Source organism: Geotrypetes seraphini, chromosome 2, assembly GCF_902459505.1.
Source record: "Geotrypetes seraphini chromosome 2, aGeoSer1.1, whole genome shotgun sequence".
NCBI classification, from domain to species: Eukaryota; Metazoa; Chordata; class Amphibia; order Gymnophiona; family Dermophiidae; genus Geotrypetes; species Geotrypetes seraphini.
The window spans coordinates 318,921,021-318,944,004 of record NC_047085.1 but is presented as its reverse complement, the minus strand read 5'-3'; the positions used below and the strand labels follow the sequence as shown (position 1 = coordinate 318,944,004).

Here is a 22,984-nt window from a genome sequence, read left to right as displayed (position 1 = left end):
TTTAGTGCATCTGGGCCCTAGTCAGGCTATATGAGTTTCAAAAAGAGAATGAGATGTGTTTTAATGTATATGAACTTGTTTAGTAGAATGAGCTGATCATGCATTTTCTAGACTGATGTTTTTTGCATGTTCTTTTGCTCAACATAAATAAAAAAGATTTCTCATAAAATGCAGGAAGGAACTGCTGCCTTAACCATACCCCCCCCCCCCTCAAACTATGTACAAAATGCATATTTTCAGACTATTCAGAAGTTATGGATACTACGTAGTTTATATACAAGTTTGTATTTTGAAATCCATAACTTGATCAAATAATTAATTATATTAAATCATTACTCCCTAGAAGTTTTTTATTGTCTCGAAAAATAGTATATGTCCATCTTCACTGCCTACTGCATTGCATTTTAACAAATGTTGATATTTTATCAAGACTGCCCAGTAACTGAGTGGTCCATTTTGAGATGCCTCCTGTAACCTAAGGAAGTTCTTTTAAACTTTTTTTTTTTTTCCTTTTGTTTTCTTTCTGGCAGGAATTGTTCCATTATGCTATTGGTACTGTACTGCTTTTCATTGCATCAATAGTGGGGATGTCAAAGAGTTATGGCATAGAAGGACTCATAGCTGGAACGGTGAGTCTGATTTTTATTGCATCGCAAAATATACCAGTTATGGGTGGAGAGAGGAAGAGAGATGGAGTGATCAAGTCAGAGCACAGCATGTTCTGTTCAAAACATTTGTGCACCTCAGGTGATAGCAGCTTTAAGTAAAGTTCTTCTTATGCATGTGTATAAATGGCCTCTTATAAAAACTAAGGCTGCACATTTAACACATTCAAATTTTAACTGGTGCTAATTTTAACATGTTAATCACATCAAGCTCCCTGCCTCCCTACCTGTACCTCTCTTCGGCTCACCATTTCCTCTTTCTGGTATCTCCTACCTCTGCTTCCCCACCACCACCACCACACCCATGCACACATGCAAATGCTCAAACTATCGCTCCTCTTACCGGCCCTCCCAGCTTGTTTTTAAAGTCTGCAGTGCTGAATACACACCGTTTCTCTAAAGCCACAAGCTTTCCCTCTGTAGTGTCCTGCCTACAGGGAAAAGGAAGCTCTGTTCAAGTGAGGTGGGATCTAGAAATAGAGAGTTTGCGGCAATAGGGAAGCAGTATATATTTGGCAATGCAGACTGTAAAAGCAAGCTAAGAAGGCTGGCAAAGGGAGAGAGAGTGATGGAGATACTGAGTGTGCATGCATGTGTGTGTGTGTATGTGTATATATGCACGAGAGGGGAGGGGGTTGCGGCAGCTGTGACTATAATGGAAAGCAGGGAAGGTTGGGGAGAGTCAGTTGCCTGAGTGCACAGGGAGAAGAAAGGCAGACAAAGATCCAGGACCCACAGGAGAGATCCAGATTGTAGGCGTGAGGTGTAGAGTGAGAGATACCAGAGAGCAGGCAAAGGGAAAGGAGGAGAGAAAGGAGATGGTGTCTTTGGAGGGGGGGGGTAGAGGAAAAAGGAGATGTTGTCTGTGGAGGAGGAGGGGAGAAAGGAGATGGTGTTCATGGAGGGGGAGGGGAGGGGAGAAAGGAGATGGTGTTTTGTGGAGGGGGAGGGGAGAGGAAAAAGGAGATGTTTATGGAGGAGGAGGGCAAAAAAAGAGATGGTGTCTGTGGAGGGGGAGGAGAGAGGAAAAAGGAGATGTTGTCTGTGGAGGAGGAGGGGAGAAAGGAGATGGTGTCTGTGGAGGGGAGAGATGGAAAGGATAAGATGTGTCCATGAAGGGGAACAAAAAGGAGATGAAATGGTTCCCATAGAGTAAAGAGGAGATGAGATGGTGCCCATGGAGGGGAGGGAAAGAGAAAAGATGATGGAAACTAGACAGATTTTAGGAGGAAGAAAAATAGAAGAAAGCTGAACTTGAAAGATGAATATAGGGCAGAAAGGAGGATATAAAAGAAACAATGAATGGAAAGGATGTCCTGGAGACAGAAAGCAGAACCAGAAACAAGAAACAAGTTATTAGAAAAACAAAATCACCCAGACAACAAGGATAAGAAAAAATTTATGTTTTCAGTTTAGTAATTGAAATATGTCAGTTTTGATAATTTATATCTGCTATCTATATTTTGCACTTTACAGGTAGAAATGGAGGAGGCCACTTTATGCAATTAATCGTGCGATTATAAATCTTAATCGCAATTAATTGTGTGATTAAAGATTTTAATCAAAGTACAGCCCTAATAAAAATATGTGGCATGGCATGATGGTACATGCTTTAAGAGTTGGCATGTACAAAGTCAGAGTTTGGATAAAGTTTGCAAGCATACATGTAGATTATGAATTGTGCTAATGTGAATAATTTAGGTATGGATATTTTTACTTCTTGAGAGAAAACCTAGGGTCTATGCCTGCCAGCAAGGTGCATTCCTGCTGCTTATTCTGGTATTTTAGAAAGGCGCATAGGTATCTGTGCTTTTATAGTGCTCAAAGTAGCTTTTCTCAAATCCTGGAGACCTCTCTAAACCGCTTTGATTGTAACCAATACAATACAAATTTTTAAAGTTGGACTGATTTGAAGAAATGGGAGGTAAATTTTCACCATATAAAATATCTGGTGGATTGCCTTTCTGATGGTCCTTTTCAAAAAAAAAAAAAAATAGTTAAGATTTATTTATAAATTAGTGTCTTAGTAAATGTCTAGTTCTTGTCCTAAACTAGTTGACCTGTTACAATATATATTGTAATGGAGTGATTCTATAAGGACCAAACAAGAGAGTTGACTCTAGTTCCTCTACAAAAAGGAGGGTTGATGTCCAAGATGAAGGCTTTATTGAAACAACTTAATAATCCACAAGGAAATGTCTAGGACCTAATACACTGGGAGCAAATGGATCCAACACGATCCGTGTTTCGACACTAATGTCTTCCTCAGCGGTCCCTGTTGGTCCTATAAAAAAAACCTTGTGGATGATATACTAAAAACAAACAATAAAACCTCTACGCCATTGAGAATTGCTCGAGAGCGGGAGAAAGTGGATCCAATTGCTCCCAGCGTATTAGGTCCTAGACATTTCCTTGTGGATTATTAAATTGTTTCAATAAAGCCTTCATCTTGGACATCGACCCTCCACAAGTCTCTTGTTTTAGGTGATTCTATAAGGAGCCACCCAGTTTTAGATGACAGAAATGTGTGTAAATAGCAGAATTCAAGTCATTTATGCACATGAGTGGTCACCTGCAGTGCCCCTCTTTTTCCCTTTTGGGTATAAAGCAGTAACATGCAGTGCTCTGCTGTATTTCCCAAAAGGAGGAAGTGACTTTCACCCCTTAATCTGAGCTTAGCTGTCCTTCAGAGAACATGTTCCAATTTTGGTCTCTAAAGGAAGTGGAAAGTCACCATCTAAAAGCTCCAGGCTCCTGCTGCAATACATACTGGGCTCCAGGATAAAATAGAGGGCAGTCATAAATAACTACCCAACTTGAAATGGGACAAGTTTGTTTTTTTATCTTTTTTGAAATGCCCAATCAGTATTATTTGGGGTACATGGCTATTTACACAGGTGAAAGGACTGAGGGTCGGATTCTCTAATATCGCTGGTAAAATCTGACGGGTTGCTGTAGCGGCCATAAATATAACAATTTTTTTTTTAAAAAGATGAGTTATTCTTGAAGAACTGCACATGCAAATGAGGTTCACGGAGGTTTGCCAAATTTACATGAGATCAGTAGCTGGTGGTAGCGATCGGCACATGCGCAGAATAGTCCACAGAAAAAGGCATGAGTGGATAGGAGGGGAGGAGAACTACCTGCAATGCTATGTCACTGTGTCAATCACAGGCACGCCAGTGCTATTGGATGGAGGCGGAGATGCCAGCTCTGTGGTTGTTTGAGCACCCCCAATATTTTGGGGATATCACATGACCACAGGGCCAGCGTTAGAGGGGGGGCAAAACAGGGCAGTTGCCCTCAGCCCCAAGGCTTTAGAGAGCCCCCTGAAATCCAGCATGTTTCCCCTTCCTGGTCTAAGTTTAAAAAGTAATTGCAACCTGCAGAGGATCACCAGCACTGCAGTGATACTAACAGGCTGCTTGTGGCCTCCGCAGCATTTTCCCTCTATCACGGTCCCATCCCTCCTCTACCGTAAAGTCCTGTTTTGGACTGGGACATATCGCAGCAGAGGAAAAGTGCAGTGGAGGCCACGGGCAGCCTGTTAGAATGGCTGCATCACTGGTGATCCTTTTCAGGCTGTAATTCCTTTTTAAATTTAGACCAGGAAAGCCAGGGGGATGCTGGGTGAGGGTGGAGACGTGGGAGAAGCATGCTTGCCTTCGGGGGAAGGGGGCTAAAGCCGTGTGGCCGAAGGCAACTGCCCTGTGTAGCCTAAAGGTTCTTCTTGAAGTACACAGGGGAGGGGGTTCAAAGAGAGAACTGTATGCCATACTGAGGGTGGGGGGTGGGGGGTGGGAGGTGAAGGGGAAGAAATAATGGGCCTGGAAACAGAGGAGAGGGAGAGAGATAGTGGACAATGGGATGGAGGGAGGGAAAAGAAAGAGAGAAGTTTGACCCAAGGGGTGGTGTGGAGGGAGGGGATATAGAAATACTAGATAGGAGAGCAGTTAGCACTCGCTAGGATGAGACGGGAAAATGAGTTCCCACGGGGACGGGGAAGAATTTGTCCCCGTGTCATTCTCTACTTCAGACCACCAGCAATTTGAGTGAAGTAAACATGTTGTCTTTCGTGGCCTGGAAGCTTTCCCTCTTCTACTGCTTTCTGTCCCCGCTTAGGTGTGAAGCAGTAGCAGAGGGAAACTTCCAGGCCGCCGAGGGCAATATGCTTACTTCACTCACGCTGCTGGCGGACTGAAGAGTGCAAGTGTAGCTGCTTTATCAGATCCCATGGAGGGAAGGAACAAAGTGGGGTTACTGGGGGATCGCAAAGGGGGTTAGTCATTAGAGAAATGCAGGACTGTGGGGATGGAGAGGAAAGAGATGCCAGACCTCCAGGGAAGGGAAAGGATAAGGGAGGATAGAGATGCCAGACCATGGTAGGGAGGAGGAGGGAAGAGGAGATGCCAGACCACATGAAAGGAGAAAGGGAATGAGAGAAATGTCAGACTACTGGAGGGAGAGGGAAGGACCAGGGAAGGAGGGAGGGAGAGGTAGATAGAGGAGGAAAAGGAGGACAGGGAGATGTATGAAGGACCTGGATGTGTGATTCCCACCTGCACCATTGCTAAGACATTAGGCTGAGATGGAAACATGGCTTTGAGAACATTCAATGACATCAGTACAACAGTGTGTGTATCAGTTTCTACAATACTGTGAAATCTTGTTCCATTGTTTAATGAATACTTCGCGTTCTTTGATCAGTAATCTATATGTATATCAAGTGTTGAATGTGTTGTATAGATCACCTTAGCAATTCAGAAACTGAATTCTAAAATAACATAAAATTGATTTTATCCTGGTTGCAATCGAAATGTTAAAAGGCATTAATACAAAAGGCATCTTGTTTTTAGTGAGTAAAGCTAAAGATTTTTGGATACATATTTCACTGCTGAAAAATATTTTTGTTTGGATTAATCCCCTCTCTGTTCTTGCAGTGTTTTGGCTTTCTAGCCGTCTTCCTTTGTGCTGTGAGCATGTGGTTGTCCTATAAGATCTCCTGTGTTACTCAGACAGCAGGTAAGTAGGAGACTTGACTACAGGTATTAGCAAGATTGCAGAAAAGTGTGCTTAGTGGGATGCCCACAGTTTCCAAAGGTACGCTATACAACAAGCAGAAATTTCCAAAAACTCTTTTGTTTCATGATTGAGAGCCATAGGCATCGGAACGGGATAGGCCACAGGGTCTATGGCCTCCCCAAAAATTGGCAGTCGATGGTGCCTGGCCTCCCACTCGTTCCCCAATGTTGTACTTTATATCTTCGGGGCTGCCACCATGCAACGTCAACCAGAAGGCCTTCCCCGGAACCCTTCATTCTACTTACGGGAGCAGGCCTGCATGTTGATGCTGCCTGTGGCTGCCCTGAAGATTTAAAGCACAACGCCGGGAAGAGGTAGAGTCAGGAGCTGGTGATAGGCCGTGTCTCAGGATTCTTCTGGGGCTAGGGCGGAGCTCCTGCCCCCTCCCCCCCCCCCAAACCAAACAGTGTTCCGCTGCCTATGTTGAGAGCAATATGAGTTTGCATACAATGGAGGCAGTGCATGCAGGTCTGTCTCATGCATATTTATTGCGGCAATCCTGAAAAGCCGATTGACTGAATGTGTCCCAAGGACTAGATTGAGAATCCCTGTTCTAGTTGAACCAGTACAGACCATTATCACATAAGTTTCTACAATCCTAGAAGGTCTGTTCCTTTTGCCAAGCAACAGCAAGAAGCCCAGCATGAGACTTTTGCTAAATGTTACCAGCAAGAAAAAGGGCCCCTGTGCAATGAAAACAGCCATCTGCTTTTAGTCTTTCCTCCACAGTCGCAACCAGTATCCTTTCACATTGCACACCTTACCCTACCTATGGGGGTCAGGTGCAGCTTGTTCTTCATGAATGGAAATAGATCACAACCTTTTACTGGGATTTTGGTACCACCTCAGGTTTCACTCTCTTGCAACAGATCATCCTATGACCTGATCCCACATACCTCAAGGACACACGCATCTGCTTCAGAAAAGAGCCACACTCCGTATTGTCAAGTGCAATAGGACCTGTTCAGTTCAGGAAAGGAAAATGGGGCTTTACTACAAGTACTTCCTGATTTCCAAAGGATCAGGAAAATAATGTCCCGTGTTTTTTAAACTGCTGATCTCAGCCTGTACCTGTATAAGGAAAAATTCAAAATGCATACGCTTTCCTCTAACCTCCCCTGCTTTGATGAAGGGATAAGGGAGATTGACTGGCTCAAGGATGTTTAAATATACAAAAACACATTAACATGGCTCATGCAGGAATAATATAGCTACAATGCAAGCCAAATGTGCCACCACTAGGAGGAAAAAGCCTCAGACGAAGCCCTCCCACCGCCACAACCGTGGCATAAGGTGTTCAGGCCCGGGAGGTTTTCTGCCAATGAGGTTCTCCGCCTGAACACCTTATGCCACAGCTGTGGCAGTGGGAGGGCTTCGACTGAGGCTTTTTCCTCCTAGTGGTGGCACATTTGGCTTGCGTTGTAGCTATATTATTCCTGCACGAGCCATGTTAATGTGTTTTTGTATATTGATATTGGATTTTTCACTATGTCTGAGTTATTTATACTAATTACGTCAAGGATGTTTAAACACATATCTCAATCCATCCCAGTTACAGGAAATACATTTGGTTCCTTTTGCATGCCGTTACTAGTTTTCTTTAAATGCCTCGTGATGGTGTCCACTCAGCTGCATAGTTAGGAGCAATTAGTCTTTCCATACCTCAGCGACTGGCCTTCACTCTCCGGTATGAAACAATGACTCCTTCAGAGTCTAGGGTCTTTCACAAACTTTGAAAAGTGCATTACTTCATCCCACAAATAAAATTTCATGCCTAGGAGCTTTTCTGGGTATAGTTAAAGTGAAAGATTTTCTGCCACAAGACAAAATTTAAAAACTAATACATCATGTCCAGAAGATTCAGTTCCACAGGACTACCATAGCCATGGCCTAGTTGCCGGCATTAGGTAATATGGCCATTGCAATCCATATTTTGCCATATGCCCACTTAAAAATGAAAGAGCCACAGTGAGATCTCAGATTCCAGTGGAAACGACACAACCAACCTCTGTCAAAATTTCTATCAGTTTCCCTTTCGACCATATTTGGTGGATGGCCAAACTTAATCTCACCAGAAGTGTCCATTTTTTTCCCCACTATAGTATTACTCTATCCTCACAATACTTCAGCTCCAGTTAAGGAGCTCACCTTGGCTTTTGGTGTTCTCAAGCATTCTTGTTACAAATTAAACAACTGTTCTTTATCATGCATCTGGGGGCTTCAACAAAATTCTGTTCCCTCCATGTGCACTTGTACATCATTGCCAGAATCACTCTGTTTTGATTCAGATGGTCAATCAAATTGTCATATTCTGTATTAACAAGCAAGAAGAAACTGGTTCCCTTTACTAATGGTAGGAATTGGCATGAATTTGATTTCCCAGTCATGCACACGCTTAGAGAATGACACGGGGAGCGATCCCCGCAGGGAGCTGCGGCATGGCTGCGGTTTGGCTGCGGGTTATGGAGACTCCAAAGCCAAATCGCCGCAGACACGGGGACAAAAGTTTTCACCGCCCGCAAAAACGGTGAAAAGATTTGTCCCCGCAGGCCAATGTACCCCCTTCTAGGAACCGCTATTTACCTGTGTTTCACCGTGCTCCTCATTTGTCAGATCAACCCTTCCTGCCAATAGAACCCGCCCCCCCCCCCCCCCGACGATCGCCGGCAGGAAGGTGCTCAGCCCTTCATGCCGACAGAACCAGCCCTCCCCAACGATCGCGGCAGGAGGGTACCCATCCCCTCCTGCCTACCCCATCAGCCCCCCCGACGATCGCAGCAGGAGGATATCCAACCCCTCCTGCCAGCTCCCCAACAGCCCCCCTATGATCACTGGTAGGAGGGTGCCCAACCCCTCCTGCCGGCACCCCCAACGGCCCCCTATATCGCCAATAGGAGGGTGCCCAACCCCTCCTGCCGGACCCTCCCCCAACAAACCCCGCCATCCCGAAACACCACCCTTAGTCTTACTTTCCAAGTTGGACCGGACAGCTCCTCGCTCGTCTGGCCAGCAGGCCTGCCTCCGTCCAAATGAGGCGGGCCCGCCCCTCCCCTGCCTAACCCACAGGATCCTAGGGCCTGATTGGCCCAAGCACCTAAGGCCCCTCCTATAGTGGGAGTGGCTTTAGGTGCCTAGACCAATCAGGCCCTAGGATCCTGTGGGTTGGGCAGGGTAGGGGCGGGCCCGCCTCATTTGGACGGCGATCTTAGGGGAGGCCATTGGGAGGACCGGCAGGAGGGGTTGGGTACCCTTCTGCTGCGATTGTCGGGAGGGCCGTTGGGGGGGGTCTACAGGAGGGGTTGGGTGCCCTCCTGCCGTGATCGCTGGGGGGAGGGGAGACTTGCAGCCGTAGCCGCGGTCACTATGCTAATCACGGCAGGGAGATCTTTGCCGCGATTAGGTACAGCGGCCGCGTCTACTTACCATGTAGGCTAACATTGTAAGCATTTAAAGTACATGTCGTGTTTGTTTTTGCATTGCTAGCCCCAGGGGTGGTGGAAGATTAGTGATTGAAAAATTGTATGAAAAATAACTATTTTAAATTTAGTGATCAAAATGTGTCAGTTTTGAGAATTTATATTAATTAATTTTTTCTCTGCGTGTTTTGTTTTTGTATAGTTATTAACTAATATTTAACTAAGTTTTAAAGTTTTAAAGAATGTTTCCTTTATACGTAAATAAAGAAAAGTATATAAAATCGTACCCGTTTGAGGCTTTTATGTATGCAGCGGTGACGGTGACGGGGCGGTGAATGGGGTTGCAGTGGCGGTGACGGGGCGGTGAATGGGGTGGCAGTGGCGGTGACGGGGCGGTGAAGGGAATGGCGGTGACGGGGCGGTGCAGAGGATGGTGAGACGGGGACGGGGCGGTGACGGGGACCAATTTTTTCACCGTGTCATTCTCTACACACGCTCAAGCCACCTACATCCTGAGCGATTAGAATTGGACAGCAGACAAGCTCAGTAGAGTTCTTCAGCTCCATGAGTGATCTCTTTTAAGTATCAAACCCTACAAGGTTTTTTTCAGGTCTGGGTAATTCTACAAATGGACCTCTGCTTGACCAGTGAAAATGCAAATCTAATTCTCTGTTACCGTATTTTCACGCATATAACGCGCACGTTATACACGATTTTACAAACCAAGCATAACCATGCGCGTTATATGTGTGAGCGCGTTATACAATTTTGTTTTTCATTGCAATCCGGCATCCCCCCTGTGAACCGGCATCCTCCCCCCGCTCACGTCACCCCCCCCTCCCCCGCGATCCTACATCCCCCACAGCACCGCAAAGACATCGCTTACCCCGATTGGGCACCAGCACCAATGCACAGGACGTGCCAGTGCCCGAAGATCTTCCCTCGCCTGGGCTGGGCTGGACTGGGCTTTGAGCATATGCGCATGCTCAAAGCCTTCTGGTCTCGCACTCTCCAAGATTCTCAGATTCAGAATCTCGGAGAGAGCGAGACCAGAAGGCTTTGAGCATGCGCAAATGCTCAAAGCCCAGTCCAGCCCAGCACAGGGAAGAGGGAGGATCTCCCTCGCACCGCCCAGCCCAGGCGAGGGAGGATCTTCGGGCACTGGCACGTCCTGTGCATTGGTGCTGGTGCCGGTGCCCAATCGGGGTAAGCGATGTCTTTGCGGTGCTGGGGGGGATGTAGGATCGGGGGGGGGAAGGGGGTGACGCGAGCGGGGGGAGAGGATGCCGGTTCGCAGGGCCAGAAGAGGGAGTAAGCGGGGGTGGCGGGAGGAAGTTTTAGCAGCATGCGCGGTATACGCGTGTGCATGCTATATAGAATTTTTTTTACATAAATGCGTTGTTCCCGCACGCTATACGCGTATGCGTGTTATACATGTATGCGCGTTATATGCGTGAAAATACGGTACTGCACTGATCCCTGGATTTCTGGTGAGGGATGCACTGGCCATAAACTGGACCTAGCCTCTGCTCTATATTTATCCTCCCATCCCTCCCATAGTAACATAGTAAATGACAGCAGATAAAGACCCGAATGGTCCATCCAGTCTGCCCAGCCATACATGCTCCATAAATTATTTAGTTTAAATGGTTTATGGAGCACGTATGCACAAGTTTCAAAAGAAGCCCAGCCCAATGATCAGAGCATTGTACTGGCCACATGACTGGTTCCCTCATAGTGTGTCTGCTTTTTGTAGGTTCTCATTCATTAAAGACTAAATATGGACAGATGCCTTAAATGTAGGTCAGCGTTATACAGGCCTACATTTAAAGTGCCTGGCTCGCACCTATGGTCACCTAAGGCCACTTCTGGTGTAAGCCATACCTACGCCAGCCATAGGCATCTATAGGTGTGCCCAGGAACTTCTGTAGGCACGAGTTAGATGCCTACATTGTAGGCATCCTTTGCCACATCAATTTATTTTAAAAAAGTGCATCCTGATTGGTCCATTAGACAGTGGTAGGATGCTTACCGCCACCTACAATTGGGACGCCGTTTTGAGAATCAGGTCCCAAGTCCCTATAATAAATCATAGTAAGCTCCCTAAGTCATTACTCTGGTCTATGAATGTAACCAGGTACTGGTTCCTTCTGACTTTGAAGTCTTATTTCCTACCTTCCCAGTCGGGCTTTAAGATCACAATATGAAATGGGTGTTTTCCTATGCAGATCTAGTACTCTGGAATTCCTTATCTGAGATCATCTGTGGAGCAGTAGACCTGGTCTCTTTTAGGAAGCGAGTGAAATCATAGTTATGCTGAATTGTTGAGGCTTTTTTAGCCCACATGTGACTGTCTCTGGGGAAAAGGTGACTAAAGTAGTGGATTCAAACTGTTGAGAATGACTGATTTTTCACATAATGGGTCGGTCCATGCAGTTACATGTTTGAACTTCTGTAATTTTTTTAAAAAATTTCAACAAAAAATAATGGGGATTGGACTGTTGTATTACAACTTGTTTGCTGTAACTGAATTCATTAAAATCTCATTTATTTTATTTTTTGTTTTGTTTTTAGTTACTTTAGTCATCTGTTCCCATATTTGGTTACATATTTCTATTTAGTTGAACTGGAAGATTTATTTTTATTTAATTGTTGGTATAAGTATTATCTTTCAATTTCTTTTGTCTGTGTTATATCTTATGCCTTACTGCCGTTCTGTTGACACCTGGAATGCTCTCCCAGAGGAGGTTATAGCGGAATTGACCGTCCTAGGCAAACTAGATGCACATCTCCTTATGAGAGGCATAGAGGGATATGGGGGATTAAAAATTATCAACAATAAATAGCAAAAATCCACTCAACAGGAGAAGTGCACTAAACAGGAAAAGGCCTCAGAGATGGAGCAAATCTGTATTTAGGAAATAAATACAGGTTTTTTGGCCAATGATTGGAGCCAGGAGCTGACAAACTACGCTGAATTTCTCAGTCTATGACTGTGCGTAGGCTCCATCTCAGACCTTTTCTTGTTTAGTGCACTTCTCCTATTGAGTGGATTTTTGCTATTTATTGTTGATATTGTATTTTACACCACTCGGGGTATATATATATAATTTAGGGACTAAAAATTATGCCAGGTGTATATCTGGCTGGGCCTCCGCGTATGCGGATCGCCGGACTTGATAGACCGAAGGTCTGATCCAGAGATGGCGCTTCTTATGTTCTTATAATTTTACTTTGTTTAAGCTGATTTGTATGATTATTGTATTTCTGTTTTAAGTTTGATTATATTTCCCCACTTGCAAATTTACCAGTGTTGATAAGTATATCAATATGTGTAAGCACTGGAAGACCCAGAGACTTGCCATAAGGCAGGTAGGGGAGTAAGAGAGAGGAGACAACACTAACAAGAGTTCAAAATGAAGAGAAGAAATTGTTTAATTTTGCAGATTTAAAGATTTTAGTTTGTCTCTTATCTTATGTATGTTTTTATTGATATAAATAATAATTATTTTATTTTTGTATGCCGCCATACAGGGAGGGTTCTAGGCAGCTCACAACAGAGGCAATATATACAGTGCATAAAAATACAACAGATAAAATATTAAAACCAAGCAAATTAATACATCAGGTTAAAAAAGGAAGAACAAGTTAAAATAACAACGTACATTAAGATACCTACCAGCCTATCGAATAATTGTGTCTTTAACAATTTTCTGAAATCTAAATAAGAAGAAGCCTTTAACATTATTTTTCCTAGCCATGAATTTAATTTAGCGGCCTGAAATGTAAACAGTATAAAAACATTTTTAAATAAATAAATGTATTACAAGCTGCTGTAGGGCATTCCTAAAATTTGCAATTTTCAGCAGACTTCATGCGAAATCTTAGGGATAGTTAGTGGAGGGACATAAAAGGCATACTGGAAGCTTCCAACAGGGGGGATAGGAGGAAAGAAAACAAGATGTTGAATTTGCACTGCTTAAGGGTGGAATAATCAAACCTGGTTCCTGGGCCACACGAATGTGTAGCTTTATGTATGTGAATACATGTGGTCTCAAACTCATACCCTTTGCAGGGCCACATTTTGGATTTGTAGGTACTTGGAAGGCCTCAGAAAAAATAGTTCATGTCTTATTAAAGAAATGACAATTTTGCAGTTTATAAATCTTTCCTTTTGGCTAAATCTTAATAATAATATTGTAATTTATAGCTAAAGAGACATATGATCAAGAAACTGTTTTATTGGTTCATAGACAAAGGCGCGCGCCGACAACTGAGCGTAAGACGGAGGCGCGCGCCAAAGAAAATTACAGTTTTTAGGGGCTCCGACGGGGGGTTTTGTTGGGGAACCCCCCACTTTACTTAATAGACATCGCGCCGGCGTTATGGGGGGTTGTAACCCTCCACATTTTACTGTAAACCTAAAAACAGGGAAAAAGTGAAGTTTTCAGTAAAATGTAGGGGGTTACAACCCCCCACAACGCGGCGCGATGTCTATTAAGTAAAGTGGGGGGGTTCCCCCCCACACCCCCCCGTCGGAGCCCTAAAAACAGTAATTTTGAGCGGCGTGCACCTCCACGCTGCGCTCAATTGTCTGGGCGCGCCTTTGTCCCGGCGCGCTTTTGACCTGACACCGTTTTATTTTACTTTTGTGATTACGATAAACATACCGAGGGCCTCAAAATAGTACTTGTCGGGCCTCGAGTTTGAGACCACTGATGTGGTCCATGCATAATATGATTACCAGGAAAGTCAGACCTACTTACAGTCCTTGAGAGCAGGGATGATAAACCCTTAGACTTGGACAGTATTTCTCAAACCCTTCATGTAGTACCCCCTAGGTAGCCTGATTTTCAGGATATGCACAATGACTATGCATCAGGAGGGATATATATCTAGGAGGTAATGTCATCACATCGTTAAGGGTACCACAGAGTTGATTAAAAAAAATTTGCAAGTTGCCCATCTTATGAACTCCAGAAAGCAGCTCTCTTTGGCACAGTATAAGTACTACGATAAGCTTTAGCAATAACTTTGAGAATCTGGAGATCATATTTAATATACTCTGGTGTAGGAGTGAGGTTCATTCCTGTCACAGTAGGAGCAAATTGAGCCCATTTGGAGACATTGTCCCCAAGGTAATTTTACCACCAGTGTGCACATACATGCATTAATGCCAAAGATGTGCCTTACTGCTTTTCTGTAAATACATGCATGTTGTACAAAGTGTGCATTTTATACATAAGAACAGGAATACTTACGGAAATATAAGTGAACATTTAGACCAGCTCCATAGTTGGCATAAGTGCTTGCACCTAAGAACATACATATGTATCTACCCAGTTATGTTAGATGCCTACATAGCATAGGTGCTGCATAGATGGATTGTTCTAGAATTATCCCCCCATACTGCCTCATTCATTGTGCATATCCTGAGAATGCTTCAAGACTGACTTAAATGCTACCGTAGTTTGGAAGCTATAATGCGTATGATGGGCCACCTATGTGACCATTTCTGAACTTAGAAAAAGATTAGTCAGAAGGTAAAGCTACATTTTATTATAAATGATGTTCATTTTGCTCTTGGAAACCCAAACTGACACTTAACTTCCCTTGCAAAGGTTCCACCGCATGACCACACGCTTTGAAGAGTATGTCTGAAAAGCGATAAAAGAAAGAGAATGCATTTCAGAAGGAAACATTTACTGCACGGCTGAGTAACTACTGCACTTTTGGCATTGTTGAGGTGCTATTCAAACAGAGGTAAGCATTCTCGAGGACAAGCATGGGTGTCAGCTGCGTTGAGCATTGCAGAGGCGACAGCCATGTTCTCCAGCAACCTTCGACAAGATGGACACTTTTCACCAAGCGAGACTTTTACATAGTTCATGGGTGTTTAGAAAAGACTTTTTTTTTTTTTTTATTGTAACCATGATGATTGGAACATTGTTTTAAGCTTCTGAGAGCTGATTCTCCTTCTCCAGCACCACACATGCTTGGGAAGATTTGCAGATTTGTAATTTGTAATTTTTTTTTTTGTGGTCTTGGAATGTCATCTGACATAACCTACTAGAAACAATGGCAAAAGAAACTTTGGTTATACTTTTATATTCCCTGCTCTCTTTTTTTTTTCCAAATTTTATTTATTTTTATATTACAAAACACAACATTACAACCGGTCAGAATAAAACAGACAATAGAAAGTCTCTGTGGTTCCTTCACAGAGACTTAAATGTACCAAATAACACCAAAATAGAAAACAAACCCCTCCCCCCATCCATCCACCCTCCCTCCCAAGCATTCCAGTGTCAAAAATTCAATATAGCGCTTCTAGCTCTATGGGCCAAACCCTCCCAAACAGAAGCACAGATTACCTTAAATCTTCTCCACGGACCAGAAACACATTTTTTTTACATTCAAATATTCAAATTTTAACAAAGTAAACAAATCATTCCGCCACATAGTAATAGTGGGCACATCTGCTTGCCTCTATAATAAGAGAATACATTTCCTAGCCACTATTCCCTGCTTTCTTTAATATCACTGCATTTTACCTAACTATATAGTTAGAAAAATGCTTCCTGTGGATCTTTTAATAGTTTGTTGTTGTCTAAATCAGGTCAACAGGGGCAAGAAGTTCAGATTACTCATTCTGTTGCCTCAGGCAGCTGTGTGCTTGTGTAGGATGAGTGGAAAAGACATGAAATAATGCGTTGTCGTTGGCTGCTTTCTGTATGAATGGAAGGTAATTACGTCCTCTGGTGTTCTGCTTGCACAGTGTAGGACCAGTACAAGGAAGGAAATGGTGGTTTTGAGACTGTTGCCTGTGAAACCCTCAGGGCTATTCTACCTAGTTCAGCAAAATTGGGGGGGCAGTAAGCAGTTGTTTCAAGTTTAATAAAATTTTGATTAAAATGCATTATCATAAGTTCAATGCGATGTATAAATTAAAAAAAAAGAGTGACAGCATATTTTAGGGGATTGAAAGACTCGAAAGCAGATAAGTAAGCAGTGACAAACAAAAGGGGAGTGGGAGGAACTACAATGCATAAAGAAAAAGAAAATATAAAAAGGAATAACAGTAGGTTAAAACGCACCTAATTTAGTGGCCTTATAGCTTTTAAGGTTCAAATGCTTCTTCAAAAAGAAAGCATTGAAGATTTCCTTTAAATCTATCTAGATTGGTTTCTTCTCTCAAATGTACAGGCAATGAGCTACATATGTTGGGGGTCGTTACAGGAGGGAACAAAGAGTAAATGTAGATCCTCAGATCTTAATGATCTGGATGGAGCATAGGGAGTGAGTGCCATTGTGCACGGGTGCTGCCCCTCCTGCACTGGCTAAACAATAAAAAAATTGAACAGGGTGCAGGCCATTTTAAGCACAGGCCTGCTAGGCAGACTTCTTATTGCATGGGGGCAGAAGACTGCTTACAAGGCCCATGCCATGCTCAACCTTTTTTTAAACTTGGGTCTAATGTGGGAGGAAATAGCAGAGACAACAGTGTCCTGGAAAGGGAGGGGAAGAGAAGGGGAGATAATGGCAACCTGGGGAGAGGGGGTAAAAGAGTAGAAGGGGAGCTACTGACCAGAGGGATGGGTGGGGGTAGACAGTGAAAGGGGAGTTGCCAGCCCTGGGGATAGGGGAAGTAATGGAAGAGGAGAGATTCTGGCCACAGGGTTGAGTGGGAGAGTGTAGAGTGGAAGGAGGGTTGTTAAGTTCTGGAAATGTGGAAAGGTAGTGAGGAGGAGAGCTGCTGAACACAAGGCTGGGTGGGGGGTGGAAAGTGGAAGAGAGAGTTGGCCAGCTCTGGGATGGGGGAGGTAGTGAACAGAAGGGAAGATGCTGGCCACAAGGCTGTGGATATGACTAGAGATTCTCCTAGTACATCTGACACCCTTGGGCCAGACCTAGCAGTCCTTGATTAGAAATCATATGATTCAGTTCTGTCAAAGATGGCATTGTTCTATTAAAGGCTAAAATCCAGCAGGTTTAGCTGCAGAAAGTGCTACTTTTTCCACAAGAGTGTCTGCAGACATTCCAGCAAAATACATATATACTGTATATATATTTACTTACCGTATATACTCGAATATAAACTAAGATTTTTGGACCAAAAAACTATATTCAGGTCAGCACTGACCCGTCCCCATTCCGAACCTGTTTGCAGGCCTCTGCTGGGTCTGCCATGAGACCTGGTGGTGCAGCAGTGGCTGGGACAGGAAGGATCCCTCCCGCCTCCTGTCCCAGCCTGATTATAATTATTTTTATCTCCCTCCCCTGCATACCTTTAAATATGCCTGGTGGTCCAGCAGTGGCCGGGACAGGAGGGATCCCTCCCATCTCCTGTCCCAGCTCGATTCTAATTATTTTTCTCTCCTTCCTGCCTGCCCTGCGTAACTTAAGTATCCCTGGTGGTTCAGCAGTGAATCGCGGCAGGAGCGACCTTTCTTCGCTCCTGCCCGTGCAGAACCGCTAGCTAATTGGCTGCCATGAGAACTCACGGCAGCCAATCAGTTAGTGGCTCTTCATGGGCAGGAGCAAAGGAAGGTTGCTCCTGCCCCTGGCAGTGGCAAAGCCAGAAGGCCATTTTTTGGGTGGGCCAGTGGGTAGGTTGGGCATGCATTTCCTCTTCTCTTCCCCCTCCCCCCACCATGAACTTTAAACATTAAATACTTTATCTGGTGAAGATCCCTAGCTTGTCGACTCATGTTCAGGAAAGCACAGCAGTCAAAGGCAGTGCTCCAAGCCATTGACGTCGGCACCCCAGGCGTGTTCAGTTCTCACACATGAAGTGAACTTTCATAAGAGTCGAGTATTCCCCCGGTATCAGGACTGTGGATGTCTTCAGTTGGTGGGGACTTGGAGATTCCTGCCCACTAAGTGAATGATCATGTAGGGTTGCCAACGTTATGAAAGATAAAAACCCAACACCTGCCACACCCTGGCCTTTACAGCACCCCATAATACACCCCCCCCCAAACAAATAACTGCGGTGAGAGCAGTAGTGCAGGATTCAGCACCTTGACCACATTGAGGGCTAGGGAGGGGATGCCCTCTTAAGCCCCCAATGAACTACAGCTCCCCATAGTCCCTCAACATATATATGCTTCGTACAGTATTACATCCCAAAATATATTCTGCATTCATAAATTCACTTGGCCTTTCCCCCAACAATTGGTGTACAGTGGAGTTAGGACATTTCCCATAAAATATTGTCATCTTTTCTGACTATGAATTTTGTTTTATTTGTAAACCACCTTTGTCTGACAGACTCAGGCAGTGTATCAAATTTTTTAATAAACTGTAAATAGTACAAAAACTTGTTTCTAACATCATCTCAGTAACAGCAACATAAACTTTGTCAGCATGATCAAAGGGACCTGAACAAACTGGAGGAGTGGGCTAATAAATGGCAGATGAACTTCAATGTAGAGAAATGCAAGGTCATGCATATAGGGAAAAAGAACCCGATGTTCAGCTATAAAATGGGGGGATTAGTACTAGGGAAAAGTAACCTTGAAAAAGACTTGGGTGTGCTGGTGGATACAACAATGAAGTCAACAGCACAATGCGCAGCAGCCGCAAAGAAAGCAAACAGAATTTGTTGGGTATTATTAAAAAGGGTATTACAACCAGAATGAAGGAAGTCATCATGCCACTGTATCGTGCAATGGTGCGCCCACATCTGGAGTACTGTGTCCAATATTGGTCACCGTACCTTAAGAAGGACATGGCGATACTAGAGAGGGTTCAGAGAAGAGCGACGAAAATGATAAAAGGTATGGTAAACCTTTCATACGCAGACAGGTTAGAAAGGCTGGGGCTCTTCTCCCTGGAAAAGCGGAGACTCAGAGGAGACATGATAGAGACTTACAAGATCATGAAGGGCATAGAGAAGGTGGAAAGGGACAGATTCTTCAGCCTATTGGGAACCTCAAGAACAAGGGGGCACTCGGAGAAATTGAAAGGGGACAGGTTTAGAACCAATGCTAGGAAGTTCTTTATCACTCAGAGGGTGGTGGGCACCTGGAATGCGCTTCCAAAGGTTGTGATAGGACAGAGTACACTACAGGGTTTTAAAGAAGGATTGGATAAATTCCTGAAGGATGCGGGGATTGAGGGATACAGATAGAGGTAGAGATAGGATCATGAAAGGGTATAGATAGAAGCATAAAGGGGAATAAAGGGTTTTAGACAAGGATCAACTTACAGGTCATGGACCTGATGGGCCGCCGCGGGAGCGGACTGCTGGGCGCGATGGACCTCTGGTGTGACCCAGCGGAGGCAACTTCTTATGTTCTTATGTTGTGAAGTAATACAAAACTGTATAAAAATTCACTTAAGACTCGAACAAATCTACATGTACCCTTCTGGCATAATGTCTAAAATTTACATAACTACCCAGGGAAAGACAGCACCATAGATATGCAGCGGGCTATTTGGGAAAGCTGAATAAGCCAGATTGCTACAGATCTTTACACAGAAACTCTGTGCTGATTAACTGGTCTCAGTCACTCCCATAGAACATAGATAGACCTTCACCAAATACAACTAAGTGATGATAAACTAATAGAAATATGTGTACAAATTTGTGCCTTAGGCCAGTCTAACACCGGCTCTGTACATGCCACAAAGTGACATATTCCAATCACTAAATAGAAAACAAAATTCTTTCTCTGTTGCCTGGTTATTTATTTTTATTTTTCTTCTGATCAGGTTGTCCCAATCTCTGGTTTCTGCACTGCTCTGTCTTCTCTTTAACTTTTTACCAATATTTTCTGTCCATTTGGCATTTCTTCTCTCTCCATGTCCAACATCCATCTTCCTTCTGTGTCCATATCCTCCCCTGTGTCCAGCATAAAGGTATGCATGAAGATGGGGACAACGGGATAGGAACAAAAAAAATCTTCATTACCATGGGGGGGGGGGTTGGATAGAAAGGGAACAGGAGGGGATGAGGATTAAATTATGTCTTCATGCACACCTCAACCTTAAAGCCTCAGATCTTCCCTGCCCACCCAGTCCTGCTTCACCTCCCTCCTCCCAACCGAACACGGCTGCTCTATGCTGGATACTGGTTTGACAGAAACCTATTCTGGGGAGCACAAATACTAAGAGAATATTCCAGATACTGAAAAAATTAAGACAGATACGTCACTGCTTTGAAAGAGAAACCTATGGGCTCCAAATCTAATCACTAGTATTATCTGTTAGACTATTGCAACGCATTCTAAATAGGCTGCAGAGCAGATATACGCCAAAAAAATTACAACTCCTCCATAACTTAGCAGCTTCTGGCATTATTCTTGGATACTCGATGCTGGGCTATGTCCGGGGCTTTGGCACTGAATATCCAGTTATGGAGCGCAAGCTAATGTGTACTGGTTAAGTCAGTATTCGAAACTTAACCAGCTATGATAGGACTGACGTTTCTGCGGTCTCATTTATGCAGTTACTCTGGCTGGGTAAGTGCCGTGTACTGGCCACGTAACTGGGCAAGTGATGATTCTGCTCCCAGACTGCCCCAAAAGAGTTAGTTTTGTGTTAGGTTAAGTGCCATTGAAAATAAGTGATTAGTTATGAACAGTCAGCGGTCTTTCTGGCCAGTTAAATTGTTTTTGAATATTGATCAGATTATGCTCTCTTCTACCTGTATTTATTGTATTTGATTTTTTTTTTTACATTATGTATGATTTTGTTAAAACATTTTTCTCTCTTTTTATTGGAAGCAGCTGGCAAATAGGATAAATCATGTAAAGTGAATAAAAATGGGCAAAGCTCAGAATTCTTGATCACTCCTTTCAATCTTTATTCTACCATTCATCTCATTCATTTATTTATAAATTGTGAAGGTCTTGCTGTTCTCTAAATGTAAGATTACTATTTCATTAATAAACATCAAGCGTTAGCATTTCCAAACCCAGATAATTTAGCTACCGGATGGGTTGAATTGCTTATATTGTACTTCCTATGAAGTTGATCCAGGCTGTTCTTATGTAACGACAGTGCAGATACACAATTTGGTCTTGAGTTAAATAAAATCTTTCTAGTTGCTTGAGGGTACACGTCGGGATATCTTCAGATTCAATATACGCAGAAAACGTAGGGCTAAATTCTCAAAAATGTGCGATAAAAACCAATGGGCCACTGTCGCAGCCATTATTGTAGCAATTTTTAAAAAGCGAGTCATTCTCCAAAAAACGCTCATGTGAATGAGGTTGGTTAAGAGTAGTGAAGATTCACTAAATTTGCATGTGCCCATCGCTGGTGATAACAATGGGCACATGCACAGAATATATGCAAAAGAAAAAACCCAACAAATCGAGCTGCCGAAATCAAGCAACCCCGCCTGACCACCTCCAGCAGCAAGAGAGATGCCAACTCTGTCAATCACCCACCACTGCTAACCTCACCCCCCCTCTGGCAGCGGAGAGGTGTCCATTCCCTCCTGACACCCCCTTGGCAACGGGTGAGATGCCCACTTCCACCGCCAATATCATGTGACCCCCTGGCAGTAGGAGAGATGCCCACTCCCTCCTACCATCACGCAAACCCCTGACACCCCCTTGCCTCCATCTGTCCCCTCCCCCTAACCTTGCTTATGATAGTTGGTCAGAGGGATGCCTACTCCCTCCAGCCAGCAGGCCCGCTTCTTCAAAATGGCTGTCCTTTGCCCTACCCTGTACATCCTGGGATGCACTGAGGAGGGGTCTAATGCTCTGATTGGCCCAGACGCCTAAGGTCCCTCCCATAAGTGGATCCTTAAATGACCTTGGCAAGTCAGAGCCTTAGGCCCCTCCCTGGCGCATCCCAGGATGCACTGGAAAGGGGAAAGCCTGTCATTTTGAAGATGCAGGCCTGCTGGCTAGAGGGAGTAGGCATCCTTCCAGCCAGCTATTGTAAGCAAGGGGATGATGCAGTCATTGGAAACGTCGGGGGGGGGGCATGGCAGGAGAAGGGAGTGGGCATCTCTTCTGCTCCTGGGGGGATATTTGGGGGGGGAGCATTGCTTAGCGATGGCGGTGAGTGAGTATCTCTTCCACTGCGGGGAGTGGGGTGGCAGGGAAGTGTTGCACGGTGGTGGGAGGGAATGGGTATCTCTCCCTCTCTTCTGCTTGGGGGGGTGTTGGGCATTACTTGGAGGCGAGAGGGAGTGGATATCTCTCCCATTGTTGGGGCAGGGGTTAGCAGTGTCAGGTGATTGTGTGATGCGGCAGGAGAGAGTGGGAATCTCTCCTGACGATCTTCAATTTGGGGTATGTTGGTTTTTTGTTTTTTTTAATTTGCATGTGGGGGGGGGGAGGTAGGTCTGAGCTGTCAAACTTTACTTTCCTGTCAGTGCCTGAGTCAATCAGCACTCAGGCATTGATCAGAAACTAAGGCAACGACAGTGCAGACCTGTTGCCAAATTTTGCCTACAAATGTGACACAACAAGGTTGGAGAATCACTTGGCGATTACAGAGAATCGTTCGGAGTGATCATTTTAATATTAATGACCTCATTGCACTACATTTGCATGGCAGTATTGGAGACTGCTAGAATACTTAGAAAAGGCCTCCATAAGCTATTTTGATAATCTGCTGCTAAAATACATACATGCTAAACCAATAAAGGTAGATTTTAGTTTTGAGAATCTGCCCCTTAGAATGAAGAATTTTATATTTGGAACATAAAGGATAAGAAGCTACTGTGAACTTACATCCTCTGTACCAGTATATCTCAGCTCGGTCCTGGAATACTCCCGTGCCAGTCAGATTTTAAGGATATCCACAGTGAATATGTATGAAAGAAATTTGCATATAATGGAGGCAGTGTAT

General features: G+C 44.1%; 1 protein-coding gene across 1 annotated transcript in view; it reads left to right on the top strand.

The window, feature by feature from the left end:
• CMTM7 (CKLF like MARVEL transmembrane domain containing 7) overlaps positions 1-16,715 on the top strand; it is an 86,185-nt gene extending 69,470 nt beyond the window's left edge. Inside the window, exons 3-5 of the mRNA XM_033930105.1 lie at positions 531-629; positions 5,606-5,687; positions 14,785-16,715. Coding sequence (XP_033785996.1) covers positions 531-629; positions 5,606-5,687; positions 14,785-14,798 — 195 coding nt within the window. The 3' untranslated portion in view covers positions 14,799-16,715. The remainder of the gene's footprint in view (positions 1-530; positions 630-5,605; positions 5,688-14,784) is intronic.
• Positions 16,716-22,984: the final 6,269 nt, after the last annotated feature.